Raw genomic sequence first — 20,072 nt, 5'->3', positions numbered from 1 at the left:
AAGGAATTTTCACAGCTATATTTAATAAAACCCTCTTCTCTTGCTATAGCTTCTTGGAGAGCAAGTTTTCAAGAGGGATAGATCAAAAAGGCTGGGAATTTGCAACAAGGAAAGGAAGTAGGGAACACAGCTCCAAGAAAAAGTCTTGGAAGAGCAAGGTGTCAGCTCTCCAGCATCATAAACTGCCTCCAGGGTAGGTAAAGCAAAGGGACTCAGAGAAAGGAGCACAGTCATGGTGTGAAGGTATGCTCCAGTGACCAGATTATCCCCTCAGGAATGAAGTCTGGGAGACATACCAGAAGGACTCCTGAGTACCAGCTCAGAGCTACACTGCTAATATATGTACTTCAGTTTAATTCTTACAACTTTGTCCTCAAGGGACAACCCTCGAACATTGATGAAATTGCTTCTACTAATTCTTTCCCTCCTTTTCTAATAGTAGTAACAGTGTTCTTAAGATGACTGAGACCACAATACGCTGTGTCCTTTGGGAGTAACTGGTTCCTCTACAGGCCCTTGGGGATGTCTCTTCCCTGAGAGTGCCTCCCTGCCACTTCTCCCAGCTACCCACTGTCTCACTCTCCCTGACTCTTGTGGGCCACCTAGTCCTGATGTGGCTGAAAAAAACCTTTTGGTGTTAGCTTTAATGCCTTTAGCAAGTTGTATGCTGGAAAATGCCTTACTATAATTTCAAATCTAACTTGTCAGAATTTATGCTCTTTCATGTTTTCCACATTTTAATTATTACATCATTTTAATTACTACAGCAGCTAACTTGTATCACTGTAAAAACTTGATTTTAAATTGTAATGTTTATGTGAAAACCCAAGTAATTCCTTAGGAAAGGCTGCTTGCCTCTACTGTACAAAAATTACACATAAGAGTATTTTTACAATTAAATTTATTTTCTGTAGTTACTTTAGTATTTTTCAAAACATTTCTGAGCTGTCAAAGATACTGGCTCACGGTACTCGCATAGTTCTTCCAAAATGCCTTGGGGATAAGGATAATCAATTTAACCTGTAATTGATACAATGATTTAGTCTCAGGGAAAAGTACAATAGCCTTATTTGAAGACTGAAAATATGATTATGCTCCTAAAAGCAAGGCAAATAGTCAACTCTGTGATCTGTTCCATACTGTTGCTGTTTCTTCAATGCTGAATACGCTCAGTTTTCATGTTTCTCCCCAAATACTGACCCTGAAAATATACTATGGGACACAAAAATTGAGCTAAACTCTCAATTGTTTTGGTCCTATTATTAATAAAAGTTTTTCATATTCCAGCTCAGCCACCTTGTGCAATTTGTTTGTTTCCGTGTAGGTGAAATGAAGAGCTGTTCGAATATACTGCAGCTCAGAACAGAAGCAGGCCTATTAATTGGGATTTAATGGCTATCTACCTCCTCCTGTATGCCTTCTGTTGCCTGGATAGAGGTCAAAGTTGGCAAAGAAGCCATCCGCGTAAACTGTTACTGCTATAATTTTTGTTTAAATGCTATTTTTAAAGCAGTAGCAGTAGCAGAGGTTTAGCTGAAATGATACCAATTAAAATAGCATTAGGATTTTATTTAGTAAGTTAGTCAAGAAGGAAAGAACTGTCATTGCAAGCTTTAACTGTCATTAAAATGTTTGTGGTATTTTGTCATCAGTGACCCTAGATTATTTAAGAGATATCATTAATGCTATGTCTGAATGCAGCTTTCCCTCTGTGCTGGAGCTTTAACAAAGCTGGTTGTCCATGGGTTTTTCATTTTGTGATACTAAGAACAGGAAACATTTAAAAGGTGCATCAGGGAATCATCCTCAGATGAGTAGCAGGAGCCCACTTATAAACCGTAACATCTTTAGTGACTGATATGTTCATTAGATAAACATGACAATTGCTTGGAAGATACCAGCATCAAGCCTTCAAAATGATCTGACACAGACAAAAAACTTGATATGTGGGATGTAAGGGTTTGGCTGACTGGTCCCTTGGGATTTAGACCACAAATAAGTTTTGGTTTTATTGCAAAATGGTATGAAATCAAATCCTTGTGGGTATAATACAAACCCAGATGGTCCATCAATAGATCTGACGAAAGGAAATTGAATGCAAGCAGCGTGAATAGGTGGCACGAAATGCAAAATCTATAGGCTGAAGTCTTGGAATTGCAGGAAAAGATGAAGATGATGCATTAGGTGGTCTCAGTCTTTATAATACTACAGATATAAATGCATTATACAGAAAATTTTAGAGAAGGGAAGCTCTGTTCATGATAGAGGCTCAGAGGAGCATGCAAAGAAGTAAAATGTGCTTGGTTCAGGAAAAGACCTTGCCATTTGACAGGAAAGAGGAATACAAAACAGGTGGTAGAAAGGAATAGGAAAAAGATAGGAGACCGCAGAGCACAAGCTCTGTATACACATCTATTATAGCTCAAAGAAAGGAAAGATTAAGTAATTCTACAAAAAAACCCAACTCAGCCTATCTCTACAATCCACTGTAGTTTGTCAGAGCCAGCCTATGAGCTCATGTGTTCAGAAACTTTAGTAGAAGAGGAACATTTGATCCACGTTTTTCAAACAATGATTTAAGGGAACATGGCTTTCACTTTCCACTACAACTCATTCTGAGCAGAGCCTTTACAAATTCAACTCCCACGAAAATCCAAGCCTAAAATAAGGATTTAAAAATTAATATTGTAACTAGCAAGCAGAGAAACAATATCCTTCTTTGCCATATTCAGTGGTGAGACCTGGAAGGCGGCCAACCTCCTCGAATGCCAGAAGTGCTGGGCAGGGGCACTATGGATCAACAGTGGCTTCATTCCTCATTCCTCCAGTTCAGGAACTATGCCCATGATCCCATCCTGCCAATTTGAAATATGTAAATTTCTTAACTGATCTAAGTAATTATTGCTGTACTTACAAAGTCAACCACTCCTCTTGACTCTAGGAGAAAGAAGAACCATAGCAGATGGGCAGATGGGCATGTAAATTGCACTTCCCTGCACTGTAAGCTCAGGGAGTAGATTTACCCAAACTGAGTGTCAAGGTCATGCCGGGCTGTCAGCTACCTCACTTTTCATCTCAAAAGGCCATTCATTTTGGGCCACAAGACGTATTTAAAGGCAACTGTTCTGCTGCGTAACCATGCACATATGCGCTAACTTGTATCTAACAAGTGCACACTAAGGAGGAGTAAATAGAATGGATTTGAGCCTGCATGTATGCAAGCTCCATGTGGCTTGGAAAGCCACACCAAACTCTCTTGCCATCCTTTATTCTGATCATATTTTAGCAATGAGACTGATACTATCTTGGATAAATATTTTGGTGCCACAGTTATGGTTTTCATGCCACACACACAGGGTCTGGAGTGGCTTCACCTTCCTCAGCAGAACAAGAACGACAGCTGTTATAAGCTGTCAATCTTTGCTGCAGAACTTGCCACAGAGAAGTTTAGCTTCTGAGACAAATCTTCCAAAAGACCTAGTGGATCTTATGACAAACAGAGTCATGAGAATGCCCAGAAGTGCTCAAATCCTTCCAAGAGCTCCTATTCTAAAAACTGTTTATTCACCATGAGGCTTGAAACCTCTGAAAGACAGGAAACAATGTATTTTCCTTTTATGGAACTGGAAAAAGAAAGGATACTTCCACTGACTATGCTTATCACTGATTGGTGTATCCACCAACTTCAGGGCCTCCTGGACCAGGCAGTCTGTTTTTGTCCCTGCTTTCCAAACCTTGTATTTTCATGGCTGCAGAGCTAGTTAAGGTATCTACAGCTTTTGATACTACCTTCAGCTTTATAAAACAAATCAAGGAGCAGATTAGCTATACAGAATGTCCTTGATGCTATCGACCTAATCGGGAACAAACGTCCTTGGGTATATGCACCCTACATCTTAAACTGCCTGTTTTAGCACACATTGTTTTATAGCATTCTTCCATGCAATTTTGAAAGTTCAGACTTCAGAGAGAGAAGAAAAGAACAGTTTGTTCACGTTTTCTATTTTCAGATCAGGATGTCGGGTGATAAAGAAGAAAATGCCACCAAGGCAGAATGTAAATCCACATGTGTTATTAGCACTGGCACAACCCTCGAGCGCCCTGGAAGCGCTGAACAAGTGGGCAGATGACACCATCTGCTGGTCAAAACTTCTCAGGTTGCACATTCATTGTGCTTCCCATCATGGATGGCAATGTGCTATGGAAGTGTTACACAAATAGTTACTTCCAAAGTCCAACCCCATGTTTTACCTCCATGTGAAATTTAGAACTTTCCTCTTCTGTAGAAAATTTTTATAGTCAGTAATCCCTCTTTGGAGTATTATTTAGGGAAAACACAAAGCTGTTTTACAGTGTGAGGCAAAAGAAAAGACAGTGTGTTTGGAGTCCCCGAAGTTTTTGAACATTTGAATGTGTTCAAAGTTTTCCTGAATTCTGTTTGAAGAAAGTAGCAGATGCAAAGAAGCGATACAAAAGAAAAAAAACCCCAAACTCCTCAGCATTTAAATTGAAACTAATCCAAAATGATTTTATTCTCACATCAAGAGTGCAGATCCTTGTAGGAGAGAGAAAGTTTGTGCATTTCTGCACAAGAGTTGAGCCAATGTATGTAATGTTTCCACATACCAGTCACAATCCTCTCCATAAAGTACAGCTCACAAGAAGCCAGTAGACGAAGAAGCCTCAGAACATTTGTCCTAATTTCTTATTTCCTTTCATTTTGTGCTGAACAAAGGCAGAATATAAGATGATCACTATTTAAAGACACTCCACAAAAAGCACTGCCTCCTTCCATCAGAATTCTATGATAATTTCTTACTCAGAGTTTCTGCTCTTGGAGGCTGTGCCTGCGAAGACATCCACTGTAGTTCCTCAGAGGGAAAAAACCCTTGGTTCCTGAACATTTCCAAATGCAGACCATCCACATGTTGTCAGTGCAGCCCAAGAGCAGGGTGGGAGAACAGCTGCTACAAGAATTTAGTACTAAAGGTATCAATCATATTGTGGGGAGTCCCGCTAACAAAGTGATGTCCTGGAAGATGGTGTAAGAAAGAAAAGCCTCTCTCAGCTTTCTCCAACTTGCAAAGAGTTTTATTTTCACAAGGAGCAGGAAAATGCTCTTTTCCACTTCCAGCACAGGAACCATCTGAAAGCATATCCCCCTTCAGTGCTGACCTAGCACAGAAGCGATCTTCAGCACAGTTCAAAGACTGCTGAGGCTGATGCCACCTTTTTCCTAACTCCATCAAAAAGGGTCCTGCCTCACAGGACCTTAGCCTTACAATAAAGACAAATGGCAGTATCTCTCTCCTTACTGGGTTTAAAGAGAAGAGGAAGTTTATCAATCGAAAATGTCAACTGTGCCACTAGCATTCATGAAGAGAATGGATTTAAAAAATGAGCAGGTTTATATCACCTGGGATAATATTACTACTACAGTTTAAAACATTCCCTGTAAATGCGATTCTTCCAAGAATCAGATTTTCATTGCATTTTTAAAAAACCCACATTTTAGTTCACCTGAACAATATATTTTCTTTCAGCTGACAGCATGACTTATTTCTTTGCACTCAATAAAATTCACTGTTTGAAAAGATTAAGTCAGTCTTTTTGCTGTAGAGTAAGATCTACGCCTTCTCCACACAAAATGGAACTTTCAGGAAACAAAGATTTATATTTTTTTTCTGGTTTTGAGAAGAAGTATTTTTATAGGGCTCCTAGTACCAAAGAAAATTTATGAACTCTAGCAGAGAGGTGAGAGGATATGGGTTATTTCTGAGGTGATAAAAAAAATTTTATTGCCTATTCTTTTACATTAGGTGCTATTAACTTTTACCCCATGCCACAGAAGTTGACGAGGTAGAAGTAAATTCTGTTTTGCTGAGTATAGTGCACATTTTCTGCCTCTTAAAAACACAAAGATATGAAACACACATGTGCCCATTTCAAAATAAACTAAGTATTCTCTGCATTCTGGCTACCAGTCAGTAGCTCACTACCAAAAGTGAACTATATTGACTACAGACAGCAAAAATGAACAGGACTGATCAACTTTTTTTTCCTTCAGTTGTGCTCCTGAGAGTGAGGAGAGATTTTACATGTAAAGTTTTGTTATAAGTATTTCAGGCCTCTCAAAGAGTTAAGGAATACTTCTAAATTTTGAAGTAAATATAATCCAAGGCTCTACAACTAGATCCTATCTGCTTCAGTGCTGGGAAACAAAGACAGAATTTTCAGCATATTTCACTGTGTTAGCAAAGAAAGCTATTAAACACAGTAATATGGGGTTTTTTTCTTCATTTATTCTACCCAGCTATTGATCCATCTATCTATTCTACAATCTATCTGCTGCCCCCATCCATGCCCTTTTGATCAAAGTCCAATTGGTCAAGGCAGGACAAGTTTGTCATTTTGGACAAGCCTTTGGACAAGAACAAAAAAAAGAGAGTCCTTTGTAATTCTTGACTTGGTATCAACATTAAGAAAATACTTAATTTCAAGGAGGGAGTGGAGAAGCAGAAAAACAGGAGGTGCGTAGCTCTAAAGTATTCTATAAGATAAAACCAGATTTGTTCCAATGAAAAACTTAGCACCACAAAGAGATTTCACATTTTCTTGCACATGGTTATAAAACACACAAGTAAAAATATCTGGCATATGGATTAGCTTAAGGCAACCATTTTATTAATGCAATAAAGAAAGTTAGCTTCCTAGTGTCCTCTGACACTAAAATTTTCTGTCAGGCAGAACTGCCACCTTTTTTCAAAATATTTTACCTTTCTTCACAGTTTTCTTCTGCCAGCTTATGTAAGACAAATCATTAGCATCACTGAGAAAAGCACTCAAGTAATATTGCATTTAGCAGTTATCTGTGTCATTACACATACAGACATATATACCTGCAATCACATTTCTGTGCTCTCTGATGAAAATGTCCTGCTATCTATTGGACCATAGAGCCATAGTTTTACTGTTCTTCTGCTTCAGAACAATAGCAGCAAAGTAGTTTTGAAGATAAAATGACTACAGCCTTTGTTTCCTAGCTGGGAGAACACTGAGAATGAGTTTCTTAATAAATGTTATTGTGGTGTCTCAGATGATACAAAAGAAACAAAAAACTTTGAATATGGATTGCATGGTTGAAAGAAACAGAGATGAGAAAAAGTTTCTAGATTTCCTGATTTCTATAGCATCACTGAAGACTCCCAATAAGAAGTTTGCTTGGATGGGAGCCATAGTGATCTGGTGACGACCCAAAGCACCTGTAACAGGCGAGGAGGGTCCCAACTTTGGGAAGCAGGAGTTTAACCCACAACTCCCGCAGACATATCTTAAATGCCCATGTGATTTTATAGGTTTGATAACATCTAGCAGTTTGCTTCCTATAGCAAGAGGTAGGTGCTTTTAATGTGGTTTAGATTTATGATGTTGGTGGGACAGCAATTCCCAATTTCCTACTCTGATTTCAAATCTATGTAATCCACTAAAAGCAACACTGGATGGAAATTGTCTTGCTTCAGCTACTTTTTGCTTCAAGGTAGCTCTCCAAGTCCAGTTTTTGAATTGTGTCTAATCCAGAACTGCTTATTGCAGTGGACTCTGATGCAGAGATTCACAGACCTGGAAGTGAATCACCTTTCTGTACATGGTCCTTCACTGTGTTTTTCTCATCTCATTGTATTCAACTGACAAAAGATAAGTTCTGGAAAAACTTTCCTTATACGGAAACAGGAAAGACTGCCATAAGAGAATCTCAGGTGGAGCAGATCAGCAGACAATACTGTAAACGTTATAGATGTAATCTGCAAGTATTAGTTGCAACCAAAGGTCAGTTTTAATCCAAAGTATCTGTTGCTTTGTGGGATTACCACACAACTGGCAGAATAACATCTCCTCTTTCAAGCACTTCATGATGCAACAGCAGAGGGTGTTGTAGATCAGGGCTAAGATGTCCTGACGAGCATAATATAGGATTTCTTACACAACACTTAGATATTTTTTATTTTTCTGTTAAGTATTTTGTAAGCATCAGCATCAACTCAGAAATAACCTGAAAATAATTGTGATTGGAAAAAAGCCCCAAACATATGCCTGTATGAAAAGAGGAGGATAGAGTCAACACAAGGAAACTATTTTCTTTCTAATCTTCATTATCAATAAGTGAATGGAAAAGATAAAACAAAAGTTTAATACACATAGGAAATACTGAAGGAAAGTGGTGAATCTTTAGATATGACACCAGACCAGTCTTACACATGAAATCTCAGAGGAAATCACTGTCCTGAAAGAGGTGATCAAATTTCCTCCAGATATCGATACATTCCTCCTGGAATATACACAGAGCAGAGAAAGATTAACCAGCACTTAATGAACTTTCGCAGATTGCTTACTTCCCACCTGACAATGTCTAGGGCACCCTGATGAAAACCAAAACCTTGCGTGCTCCTTATTAGCTTCCCCCATTGTAAGAGAAGTGAAAATCTATGGTGCACAGAACAGCTGAGGAAGTCCTACAAATTCTCTAAGAAAAGTCTGCCGATAGCAGAGAGACCATGTCCTTCTATTAATCCCCCTGCCTCTCTCTCACCTAATATCCCTATGGTAAAACCTTGAAGACCAAATTGTGCAAACCTTTATGATGACTTCCCCATATTACAAACACCAGTATTTTTATATTTTAATTTATGAAGAAAAGAGAAATAACTGATCCAAAACTGGGCATTGCTGTCATGTCAGTACCATACTATACTCTCCTTATGTCTGTTATTGGGCAAAATTGCTCTATGGCTGGATATAGTACCACAAGAAAGTAAAACTTCCACTTTCCAAAGAGTTGCCTTAACTGCCTTATTGTAAGCAGATAATGACCCACTGAAATGATGTTCAGAGAAGCAATATTACACTTTCGCTGAAGTATCTGTATCATTGCCAAATATAAAATTTTCAAAGATGCATCCTAGAAGAAGGGTTTGGTGGACAGTCATGCATAACTCTTGGTTATGGACAGAAACCCATAGTTTCTCCAAAGTGACTGACTACTGTAAAAGCCGCTCTCAGTCAGAAGCCAGACATCAGCTGCATGCATTACAAATAAAATTCCATCTTTGTTCCATATGCTTTTAATATTCAACTCGGTACAAAACACGCATTTAACCACTGCAGGCATTTCACACTGACATGAATGCATTCGAGTCACCAAGCAAGAAGAGAAGTTTTACCCCTGCCTGGTTCATACAGTGTTGATGCACCAGTCAAATGTAAGCAGGAAATTAATTCTGTTGGAATGACATGCACAGTCCTCCAGAAGCATCAAATTTATTTTTAGGCATAAGACACAAGACTGCCTTTTAAAGAACTCAGCAATAAATAAGTGTTGGGAGGGATGAACTGACAGAGAGAGAAGCCTTTCAGATTGGCTGTGTGTGCAAATTAAGGAGTAGATTGAGTATTCTCTGTTTTCATTTCTCTACTCAAGTCTCCTAAGTCTTTTTTCTCTGTATGTTTTGTACTTATAGTGCTGTCATACGTATTCTTATTCGTACTTTACCTAAACTCAGTTTAACTGAAGGTTCACTTCATTTCAACTCTTAGTCAAAGCTGAGGGAAAATAAATGGTAGCAGTAGTGGAGAATCTCTGAAGTGTCCAGCTCCCCAAACAATTTCTTGAAGATTGACTTAGGTAGATATTGCTGACACCATTTTAAGAATATTTTGACAGTATTATTTGAGAGCTGAGTATGATAGAATTAAAAAAAGAAAAAGCCACTCCAGCGGTATATGGGAAGCTTTCTGGCATATGGCAAGATCACTGAGCAACAAGTGCTTGCCCAGGAATGAAAACCACACAGTAACATTAAAGATAAAAGCAGAATATGTGACCTTCCCCATCAATCAAATCTGCTCCCTAAAAGGAAGAAAAACCTCTTCACTGACTTAACAAGGCAGAAACATGTACCTTTCAGCAGTCATGCAGATTTTGCCAAAGTTTCTGTAAGAATAGCATTTTAATGGAAAAAGTTACCTGGGTTTTTGTAGATGCTAAGCACATCCTTGAAATAATGAGGTAAGAATCTTTCTAATAAAAGCAGCACATCCTCCAACTCCTCCAGAATGCCCACAAGCAGAAAATTTTCATTAACGTTCAGCTTTGCTCTTTCAAGGGCCCATTCACCAGGCTCCCTGTATGAAATTGATGGAGAGAGATAGATGTAGAATGGAAAAAGAAAAGTTTAAATATGCATTTACTTCAGAAATTCTAGCCAAGAACACAAGTGCATTAAAAAAAAATATTCAGAGCTGTACTTCCAACAGAACATAAAAGAAACCCCACCAAACCCAAGTAGCTTATTGAGCTTTTCCACACAACCTCTAGAATTGGTTTGGCATGGAAAAACACGATCACATTAAAAGCAGGCTAATCACTGTATGAAAGTACTCCATTTTGAAGACATCTGTTGCCAAGTTGTTTATAAGCTCAAAATTGTGAACTCCAGGATTTTAACTCAGAAGCATGACCCCTCTGATGGCAGCAATGACTGCCCTGGGTGGTGACAGGTGCTGAGGGGTGGTAGTATCTCAGAACCACATCAGGAGAACTGTTGTGAGCAACCACTGTCTGCTGTTACTTGGTGAATCCTACACAGGAGACTACAGGGCTGTTTTTCACCTTGTCCTTCATTTTAATGTCTGCTGAAGTTCCATGAGCTTCCCTTTTCCTGCCATTACCCCTGACTGCCCTGCAGCTCTAATACAGGACTTGCATTTGTTTGCTCTGACTGATAACTGGTTTTGAAGATCAGTTTAGGGTTCTTCTATCTTTTCTCTCAGCGGGAGAAGCTGGCAGGACTACAGTACGTCTTTATGCTTCTTTCATACTTTTCAGAAGGACAATTTCGTTAGATAACTATATGAATCCCAAATCTCCTACATTAACTCATATTAGCTATGTCCTGGGAGTAGCAGTCATCATTCATATCGATATGGGATATAATGCCAGTGTCTCAAACTAAAGGAAATCAGCTTTTTTACAGGATCCAGCTGTTATGATGAACATCTGAGTCACATATGCTACCTGTGAGTGGCTGGAAATCACACCTCTTCCCTAATAGACAATTAGTCTATTGTGAACTCTATGCAATAGTAAATTTACACAACATTTGTCTGAAGCTCTTTCGATGACGTGAAAAAGTTTATTGCTTTACACTCCTACTAGAGCAGATTTATAGCAGACTTTTCATGCTCTACCACCTTCTGTGCACTGATCCATATTCTGGAAGAGCAAAGTGTCCTAACAAACACTATCAGCCTCCTCTTTGCAGTTCCTTGTGAGACTAAGAAGTAGCTGAAGGAAATGCAAGGGCATGATAGGAGACAGAACTATAACAAGCTACAAAACAGTACTTCAATATACTGCTTGGGAACCTCATGGAGATATGCCATGAAAATATTCAGGTGACTGCTGTTAATGGGATTACTCATGCACACAAGCTAAATGTGCAACCATAAGCATTTGCAAATAAGGCCAAAATATGTTAAGAAAAAAAATGTGTGTAATGTGTGTAATGAAAATGAAGTCATTAATCTGTTTTGTTTCTTAAACATAACTTCACTTATGCCAAAAAAAAAAAGGCAGGATTTTACAACACAGATACTTAGAAACTAAGACATAAGAAGGAACACATTTTCACTTGTTATTACTGCTATAAAAAGTATGGTTGTTGAAAGAAATGTTGGAAAATGTGCAGTTGTTTCATTACGGAGAAGCCTGAACAATAAAGAAACAGAATACCTTGCAGTTGAACAAACTTTATAAAGAACATGTTGTGACCAATAATATAGAAGTATTTGAAAACAAGAAGTTATTTACAATTATTCACATATTATTGCATAAAAGTTTACTATAGTATCACTAACACAGCAATATGACAATGGCATACACAGACGTTAAAAATGAGCTAGTCAATTACAGCAGTAGAAGGCTGCATTTTACACAGATTTAAACACGATTACTGTTTCTTACATGGACAGAGAAACCTGTAATTCCTCATATGTAGACCTGATACAAGCATCTGATCAGATCAAAAAGATCTCTTACAAAATTACAGTGCAGATAACATGAGTAATGAGCACATATAGTAACTACCATTCTCACCTTGCCAACCCAGAAAAAAAATCCATGTGAATACATTCAGATTTGATGAATTATTCATGTTATAAACCAAGAAGAAAGAATAATGCTACATTTGCATTACCCTCCTTACTTCAAAATATATGCATGCAGTTATGACATACAGTGCTACATTTATTGTACTTACATTTTTCTCTTGTAGTTCAAGTAACTATCGCTTCTTTATCACCAGTTTCTGACAAAATGTTGGCAATAGCTATTGCTGAACAAATTGGAATACCTTGCATATATTTACCTGCATCTTGGATGCTGTCCACAGAAATATGGTATGATGTAAAATAACCTGGGATTGGAACATTCAGGGTAGTTTTCAAGGATACATACATTAATGTCCTGTGGGGGAGGAAAGAAAAAAAATACTGCATTTTCCTTCTCTAACAACAATTTTCTTTATCTCATATTTTTATAGTTATGTCAGGGGCACAGAATTGTGCTGAGGCTATACCAAATATCTTAAAAGTCATCTATTGGTCAATTTATCTACTTCTAAATATCATTAGAAAGGTTCAGGACGGGGAAAAAAAATGTTATTTTATCCTAGAATGCAAAAAACCCACTTTTTTTTTTTCCCCTGCTGCAAAGTCCACAATTATTATATTGAGATTACTGTATAATTCAAAGTGGGACACATGGATCAACTTTCATATTGAGTATATTTAAAATATTCAGGAGATTATTTTCAGGCTCTTCTTTCTTCTAACTACACCCTGGAGGAAAACTGAAGTAGCCAGAGTAAATAAAATCGAGACAATTTTTTTTTTTTTAATTTTCTTCATTCAATGACTGGCATGAACAAACAAACTTCAGTTCACACAGCTTACTCAATATATGAACATACTTCTGGTTACAATTCTGTAAATTTCTCAGATGTTCAAAATTGAACCTACTGTATAAACCCCCATGGAGAAAAGGGCTTATTAGAAAGTATTTATCATTTTCATGAAACATCATTCATCTAATTAGAAGCTATTTATCATTTTTCAAAGACTTCTCATAGCTACTGAACCCTGAGGAACTGTATTCCATTTCTAGCTTTACTTTACTGCAATAATAAACATACCTGCAAGTGGGATTGAATTGCACTATCCTTATCTAGGCTAACAGAGCCTTATTCTGTAAGCAAACCCACTGACTCCAGAGACATACAGGAAAAAAAAATTAAACAAATCTATATTTTATCAAGTAAATAAAATACAACAGAGAACATTGCACAAAACAGGTATGCTTGGCAGCATGGAATACATGGAGACCATCCTCTGGTCTCCCAGGGCAGTGCAGGGTACAGGCCTCCAGCCATAGCATTTACACCTGAAACCTCATTGGAGAAAAGCTCCTCCCAGAACTTCAGCCCTCACATATAACTTCATCAGTGTCACATTTGGGTCTGCAAGCCTTACAAAGCACATTCCTGTTTCCTACTCTGTATCCCACTTACGTAAATCAGATTTTATAAGCACATCAGAAGTTCATGGGCTGGGAACTAAATCACCTGGTGAGGAACCACTAAAGAAAACAACATAAGAGTTGCCAACTGGGATACAAACAATTCATTCCCCCTGCTCCCCAAAGCATATTCAGGGCTTGCCTTAAATACATACCAGAAGATTTATGGTCAAGACCTGAATTTTTATATTCAGCTAACCAGCCCCCCATTCTCAGTGCTAAGAATTCTACTAAGAAATCTTAATGTGGATGTGTAAATAGCACAGGCAATATGCCCCTCCTATAATCTCAATAAGGTTTTTTAACATGAATTATAAATTGAATTTCTTTAAAGGCTTATTGTGCTTTTACTGTAGACACGAGCAGAGATGTTTTCAGGATATATATTTTTGGCTTCCATAAGAACCTAGAGACCTGCAATGAATTAATAAATTTTTTAAAATCTGAAATATTGCCCCAACAATACTTTAAATTATGTCCCAGCCAGCTTGCACTTGATGGATGGATTAGATGGAAGGCAGATACATGGAAGGCAGAAACACCTACATAAGATCTAAAAAATCATTAGTAACTGAGAACTATTCCTCTTTTCTCACTTTCATACAAAGCTGAATGGACATTAACTCCCAGTGAAGAAACTTAACATTTATTTGCAAGACTAATGAATACAGTGAATCAGAAAATGTTCCCTGCGATAAGTATCAATACCCAATATAAAAGTGTAACTGGGACCATCTCATAATTCTGAAAAGAGTATTTGATTAATATGGCCCAAGAAACATCTGTACAATAAAAGCAATGTAAATTCATGTGAAAAATCCTGCAGCTTTAACAAGTGAGCAGCTGATATTAAGTCAAAAAGAGATTTTTAATATTCCTTTTTAGGGTAAACTGATGTAGGATCACTGAAACAACTGGGCTGGCACTAATCTAATCCTCCCCACTTCTTGTTCATCCACTCAGTGTTTAAGACAAAGGCCAGGTATGCTTTCATATGAACCTACAATCTTTTGCCACAATATGACAAGTATTTCACGTTTCTGACATCAGAAGCACCAGGTTTTCTCTGCAATAAAAGCACTTCCCCTTTCCAGGCTTTGTTTACCGGCACAGCTGTGATCTGTATTATGGATGCTGGAGTGTCCTGATGCACTTGCAGCACCCACTCACCTTTCCTATTTTACTGTATTCATAATCTGTAAAAGAAATGACCAGTCACTATCCATCCCACAAAGAAGATTTTACTTGATGATAATTATGCAGCTCCATGAGATGTCAAATCACAATTTTCAACCAAAAGGTGGGTGAAAGAAAGGTTGGCTTGAGGTGTGCTAGCCATTACAAAACTTACACACACTTACAGGAAGATGCTCTTTGGTCTAGCAGCACTTACAGGAACTTCTGAGTTTTTTTCTGAGCGCAGGAAGCCAAGGTGAAATGATATTATCCTATGCAGTGTTACTCTACTATCCTAAGCCATATTAATACCACATTTCCCAGTAAGATCATGTTTTCCCAGCAACACACAGATCCTTCGGGGCACAAATGTTTTTATGTGAGACAAAAATTTGCAAGGTGACAGATGACAGCCTTGCTCACTTAAATCACTGGAGGAGCCTTGTAAAAAATTATTCTAACACAGTCTGGAAAGATGCAGAAGGAAATACATAGAGCTATTTTGATCATAACACTTCACAATAAAGAAAGAGGTATTTTACTTTATTCCTCAGCTCCCGGCTACAATTCATATTGCTCACATCCAGCTGGGCTTCTGTCTTCAGTAGGGCAGTGGGACACCCAGGAATCAGCCCTGGGGCTCCAAGTAACAACAGAAACCGCCTTTAATAGTGCTGTATTTTTCTACTCTTGCAACAATTTTGTCTGAAAAGTTAAGTTGGTAATGTCTACTTCCTTCTATAAAATTGCCTTTCAAATAAAAATCACAACATGCCCTAATCCATTAATCTGTCAATGAGCCATACTACTGATCTATCAGAAATATATCAAAGGTGTGTTATTAATATATTTTTTGAGGTTAATAACAAAGTGTTTTATTTGCCATAGTGAGTTCATACATGCTATAAGACAAAGTCAGCATGTGATTAAAAATATTGCATAGAATCATTGATTCATCAGTGTTGGAAGAGATTTTCAAGAACATCTAGTCCAACCATCAACCTAGCACCACCATAATCACCTCTAAACTATATCCCTACGTGCCACTTCCAGATGCCTCTTGAACACTTCCAGAGAAGGTGACCCCAACACCTCCCTGGGCAACTTATTCCAATGCCTAACCTCTCTTTGAGTGAATTTTTTTTTTTTAATATCTCATCTGAACCTCCCCAGTGCAAATTAAGGACATTTCCTCTCATGCTTTCAACACCCCCTCACTAAACCTCCTTTCAGGTAGTTGTAGGTAGTGAAGGGTTACAAAATTCCTTTGGGAATTTTAATGCCATCACAACACCAGCAAACTTTAAAGTATTTTTTAATAGAACAATAAGCAATTTACTTAATGTCTTTAACTCATGGCAAATTTGTACTATATAGAAAAAGATGTGACCTTATGTTTAAGACTTTGATGTTTTTTTTCCCTCCTAACACAAAATCCTAAAAGTACTGGGAGAAATAATAACTTTTTTTTTTGTCCAGTAGAAGGAACAGCCAAGTTAAAAAAAAATAAAGATCATCCTTGGGCTTCAAAGCATTCCCTATTTCTTGATCCTCAGTGTCTTAACCAAAAATTACAGAAACACCAGATTCTGCTATGGATATATTGCAATTTCTAGTAACACTGACAATTTAAAATAAGGAAATGTAACTCAAATACATACGTGCCTTGCAAATATTTTTCCATTAATCATCTGCTAATCTATGGAAAATCATAAAAATATCCTTCCTCTCAAAATCAAAATGAAAAATACACATCCTTCCATGCCCCACTCTTGTGGGATGCCACAGTGTCTGTGGAAACAGAAGACCCTGCTTACAGCCCAGACACAGTGCAAGCTCCTTACATGAGTCTGAAGGTTGCAGATGTAGAGGTGTGTCAGCAGCAACCTAAATAAATACCTTTCAAGTTTGCATAAAAGAAAATGCAATAAAACGACGTGGAAAACCAGTAATTGAGCCCAGTCTATGGTGACCTCTCCTGCTTACAAGGCTGTTCTTCATACACCACTACAGTCAGCAGTGCAGTCTAGCCCTCACTGTCATGAGCCAAAGAAAATTATTCCGCTCTCCCAAGAGCCACCAAGAATCCTCTCGCGGCTTGTAAAACGTTTTCTCACATATTTGCTTGGTGTTTGTAAAGAAGTCAAACTGACCGTTACATCCTGAGGACAATGTTGCATCATATGAACTAAACACAACCACGCTGAAAAAAACCCATAATTCCTCGCTTTCTCTGACCCAGCTAGCGAACTCTGGGTGGCCACAGTGATGGGGAAGAAAATGTAAACATGATGGCTTAGAAGAGCGCCTGTGAGTGCAAATATGAAATGAAAGAGGGAAAAGCACAACTTCCTACTTTGTGTGGCTGCAGAAAGACATTGAAAAGTCAAGGTATAGTTGGCATGAAGGTTTCCAAAGATAAATGTAACATGACTTACTAAATCTTACTCAGGAGCAAAAACTATTTATACATTTTAAAGGAAAATAACTCTAATGTAACACACTTTTAACCCTAATTAGAGAGAGTTTTACTTCACCAGGTGTATTCAATCTCAATCAAGTGTTTGGATAACTAGAGCCACACAGCAGCAAGACTACTTGTTTCTTTCAAATTCTGGAGGCATTTGGTACTTGTTAGTGCATCTATGCCAACAGCACTGGCAGCAGACTTCTGTGGGTTGGGCAGATGCTGGGCACTGCTTCCCAAATCAGCATTGCCAGTACAGCTGAAGCCAAATGTTTTCCATCCTCTGCTAATGTGGCACCAAGCACCTCCAAGGTGGGCTGCCAGGTGGGGTAGACTGTGCCAAACTGTGCGGTATGATTGTCCTTTGGAGATGACAGCAAGCTGGGCAAGTTTATTGGGACACCAGTGTCAGGCTGCAGAGTGCGCAGTGGACATTTTGGGGAGAAGCTCCATGAGATGGCAGAGCAGATCTAGCTAACCGAAATGTGGACTTTCTTTCCCCAAACATCCCCCTGCACCAGCTGTGATTGCCCCTTCACTCCTGTGCAGGGTCTACCAGCTAAAAAAGCAACAGAAACCCTTTTCTTTCCCTCCATTGCCTTCTGGTCTTCTACCAGAAGAGCAAACAACACAGGGCTTGCTCATGTAAATGCCACAATGCCACCACAGCACTCCAGCTGCACAGGGGAACGCAAGCTACAGTTAATGACTTCAGTCACTATATTAATTTCTTTTAGTGCTTTTACCAATGCAGTCATTGCAATGACTGGGAAACAGTCACCAGAGCATGTGGCTGCTTTGCCTTGACACTGACTGTCCCCTCGTGGCCAGATAGTGTCACTGCTGTGAGAACTGCCCATGGTCTCCAGAGTATTCTTTTGTTGGCACCATGAAATCCATGGATGCCAGGGATTTCTGCTCTCTTTTTAGCTACCTGGCACATCTCACATAGTTACTGAGGAGACAGCAGAGGTGGGTCTTGTGTTTCTTCCTGAAGAGGATTCACTTGCTGCAAAAGAGGAGACTGCAGCTATGAGAGACATCCAGTAAGGCTGATCCTCTGGTGGGTCTGTGCAACAGATTTAGGTCTGCCTTGTGGAAATGGATGCTACAGAAGATGGAGGCCAATAACAGGACTTTGGAGATCGGAGCATGAAACAGGGAAGTACCTGGGGCACTAAACAGCTTGGGTTGTGCTCCTCAAAGATGACCTCTTCTAGCTAGTTTGAACCATTGCTTTCCTTCTTGAAAGTCAAGAAGTATGTCACTGTACCTTCAACAAACAGTACAGTTGAAAGCTGAACTAAGGTTTCCATTTCAAAACTAGTTTTCAGTCACAGATAACATTCTTTTCAACTTGTTCTTGGCACATGTGTTTTCGAAGGGATACACTTCTGAAGGCTTCTGTCCAGCTCTTTAAAGGCCACACAGACATTTCACACCTTTGCAGGTATTCAAATTCCTTTCCTCCACATAGTTGAGAGGAGTTGAAATAGGCTTTTCTTTTTTTAAAAAAGTAAAAATCCTTGATCTCTTTAATCCCCAAACCCCTTCATTATCCTTTCTTCAACAAACTGCTCTTTGCCTTCAGCTAAACCATGAATTTGATAAAAAGCACCAGCAAAAGCAACAGGAGAATGAAGAGAAGGAACAAACCCTCTCGTCCCCCATACTTCTGTAAGACCCAGTACAGATGGAGACCGTGTAGCAACCTATTCAAGGAATCAGAAGAATATCCTGTGGAAAGTTTCAGGGACTCCTAGCAGCAGTGGCGCTTTGGATAAGCAAAAGCACCCCGTAGAGCCTGCTCATTTGACTCAAGCTGCTGTCTTCCAGCCATCTTATTTAAAGATTAGTTCAAAACAGAAGGTGTCCTGTAAAACAAAGCAATGTGCTTTTATAAATGTGTTGGGGTTTTCCCCCCAAAAATATTTTTTTATTTATTATCTGGAAACAAACTCTCTTCCCTTATCTTTTCCAATTTTTCAGATGTTTCCTCCAACCATCATTTCTGTCACCAAATCATTAGTCAACCACTTGCTTTGACAGGTGGAGATGTTTACCTAAGATTTACAATTCAGTCTGTCTCTTGCAGATGACTTGCTTTCCCACAGGCAAACACAAGTCCCAGGGATGGAGGGGCATAGGCAGCAGGATGTCAGAAGCCAGGGGCTACAATGGCTATCCTGGCCTCTTGCAGAAAGTCCCTGGGGAGTCCCTGGGAAACAATGAGGACAACCAGGAAGACTGGGCCTTGATATATTTTCCTGATTATTCACTGGGCTATTTTTGAAAGGACTCTTATGAAAAGTTACCACATACACAGTTGTTCTGAGGAAATAACAGACAGCTATGGACAGAGGCAAGATTCAAGTGCCCACACTTTAGCTCATCTCTGTATTAGCTCTCTGGCTAGGCTACTGCAAGACAAAGTACTCCAAAAAATTTTGCTCCCTCTCTGGCATTACTGGTCTAGGTAGCAAGTCACATCAATGTCACAGAATCATGGAAAGGTTTGAATTCCAACCCCCCTGCCAGGGGCAGGGACACCTTCTGCTAGACCAGGTTGCTCAGAGCCCCATCCAACATGACTTTGAACACTTCCAGGAATAGGGCATACACAACTTCTCTGGACAACCTGTTTCAGTGTTTCACAACCCTCACAGTAAATAATTTCTTCCCACTATCTAATCTGAATCTACTCTCCTTCAGCTTAATATGTTGGCTTGAAGCCAGTCAACCAAAAATAGGCCAGTCAATATAAAAAAAAGAAAGTATTAAAAAGTGGGGAGCTGTGAG

General features: G+C 38.8%; 1 protein-coding gene across 2 annotated transcripts in view; it reads right to left on the bottom strand.

Annotated features, from left to right (window-relative positions):
* The window catches only part of UST (uronyl 2-sulfotransferase), a 163,696-nt gene that overhangs the window by 24,175 nt on the left and 119,449 nt on the right, over nucleotides 1–20,072 (bottom strand). For both annotated transcript variants that reach the window (XM_027687900.1, XM_027687909.1), the window contains exons 6-7: nucleotides 12,423–12,520; nucleotides 10,022–10,179 (exon numbers count right to left, since the gene is read on the bottom strand). In XM_027687900.1, the coding sequence (XP_027543701.1) occupies nucleotides 10,022–10,179; nucleotides 12,423–12,520 (256 nt within the window). The remainder of the gene's footprint in view (nucleotides 1–10,021; nucleotides 10,180–12,422; nucleotides 12,521–20,072) is intronic.

The sequence above is a fragment of the Neopelma chrysocephalum genome, unplaced genomic scaffold (genome assembly GCF_003984885.1).
Source record: "Neopelma chrysocephalum unplaced genomic scaffold, ASM398488v2 Primary Assembly neopelma1_23, whole genome shotgun sequence".
NCBI classification, from domain to species: domain Eukaryota; kingdom Metazoa; phylum Chordata; class Aves; order Passeriformes; family Pipridae; genus Neopelma; species Neopelma chrysocephalum.
The sequence above is the reverse complement of the archived record's forward strand: the minus strand, read 5'-3'. Positions and strand labels throughout refer to the sequence as shown.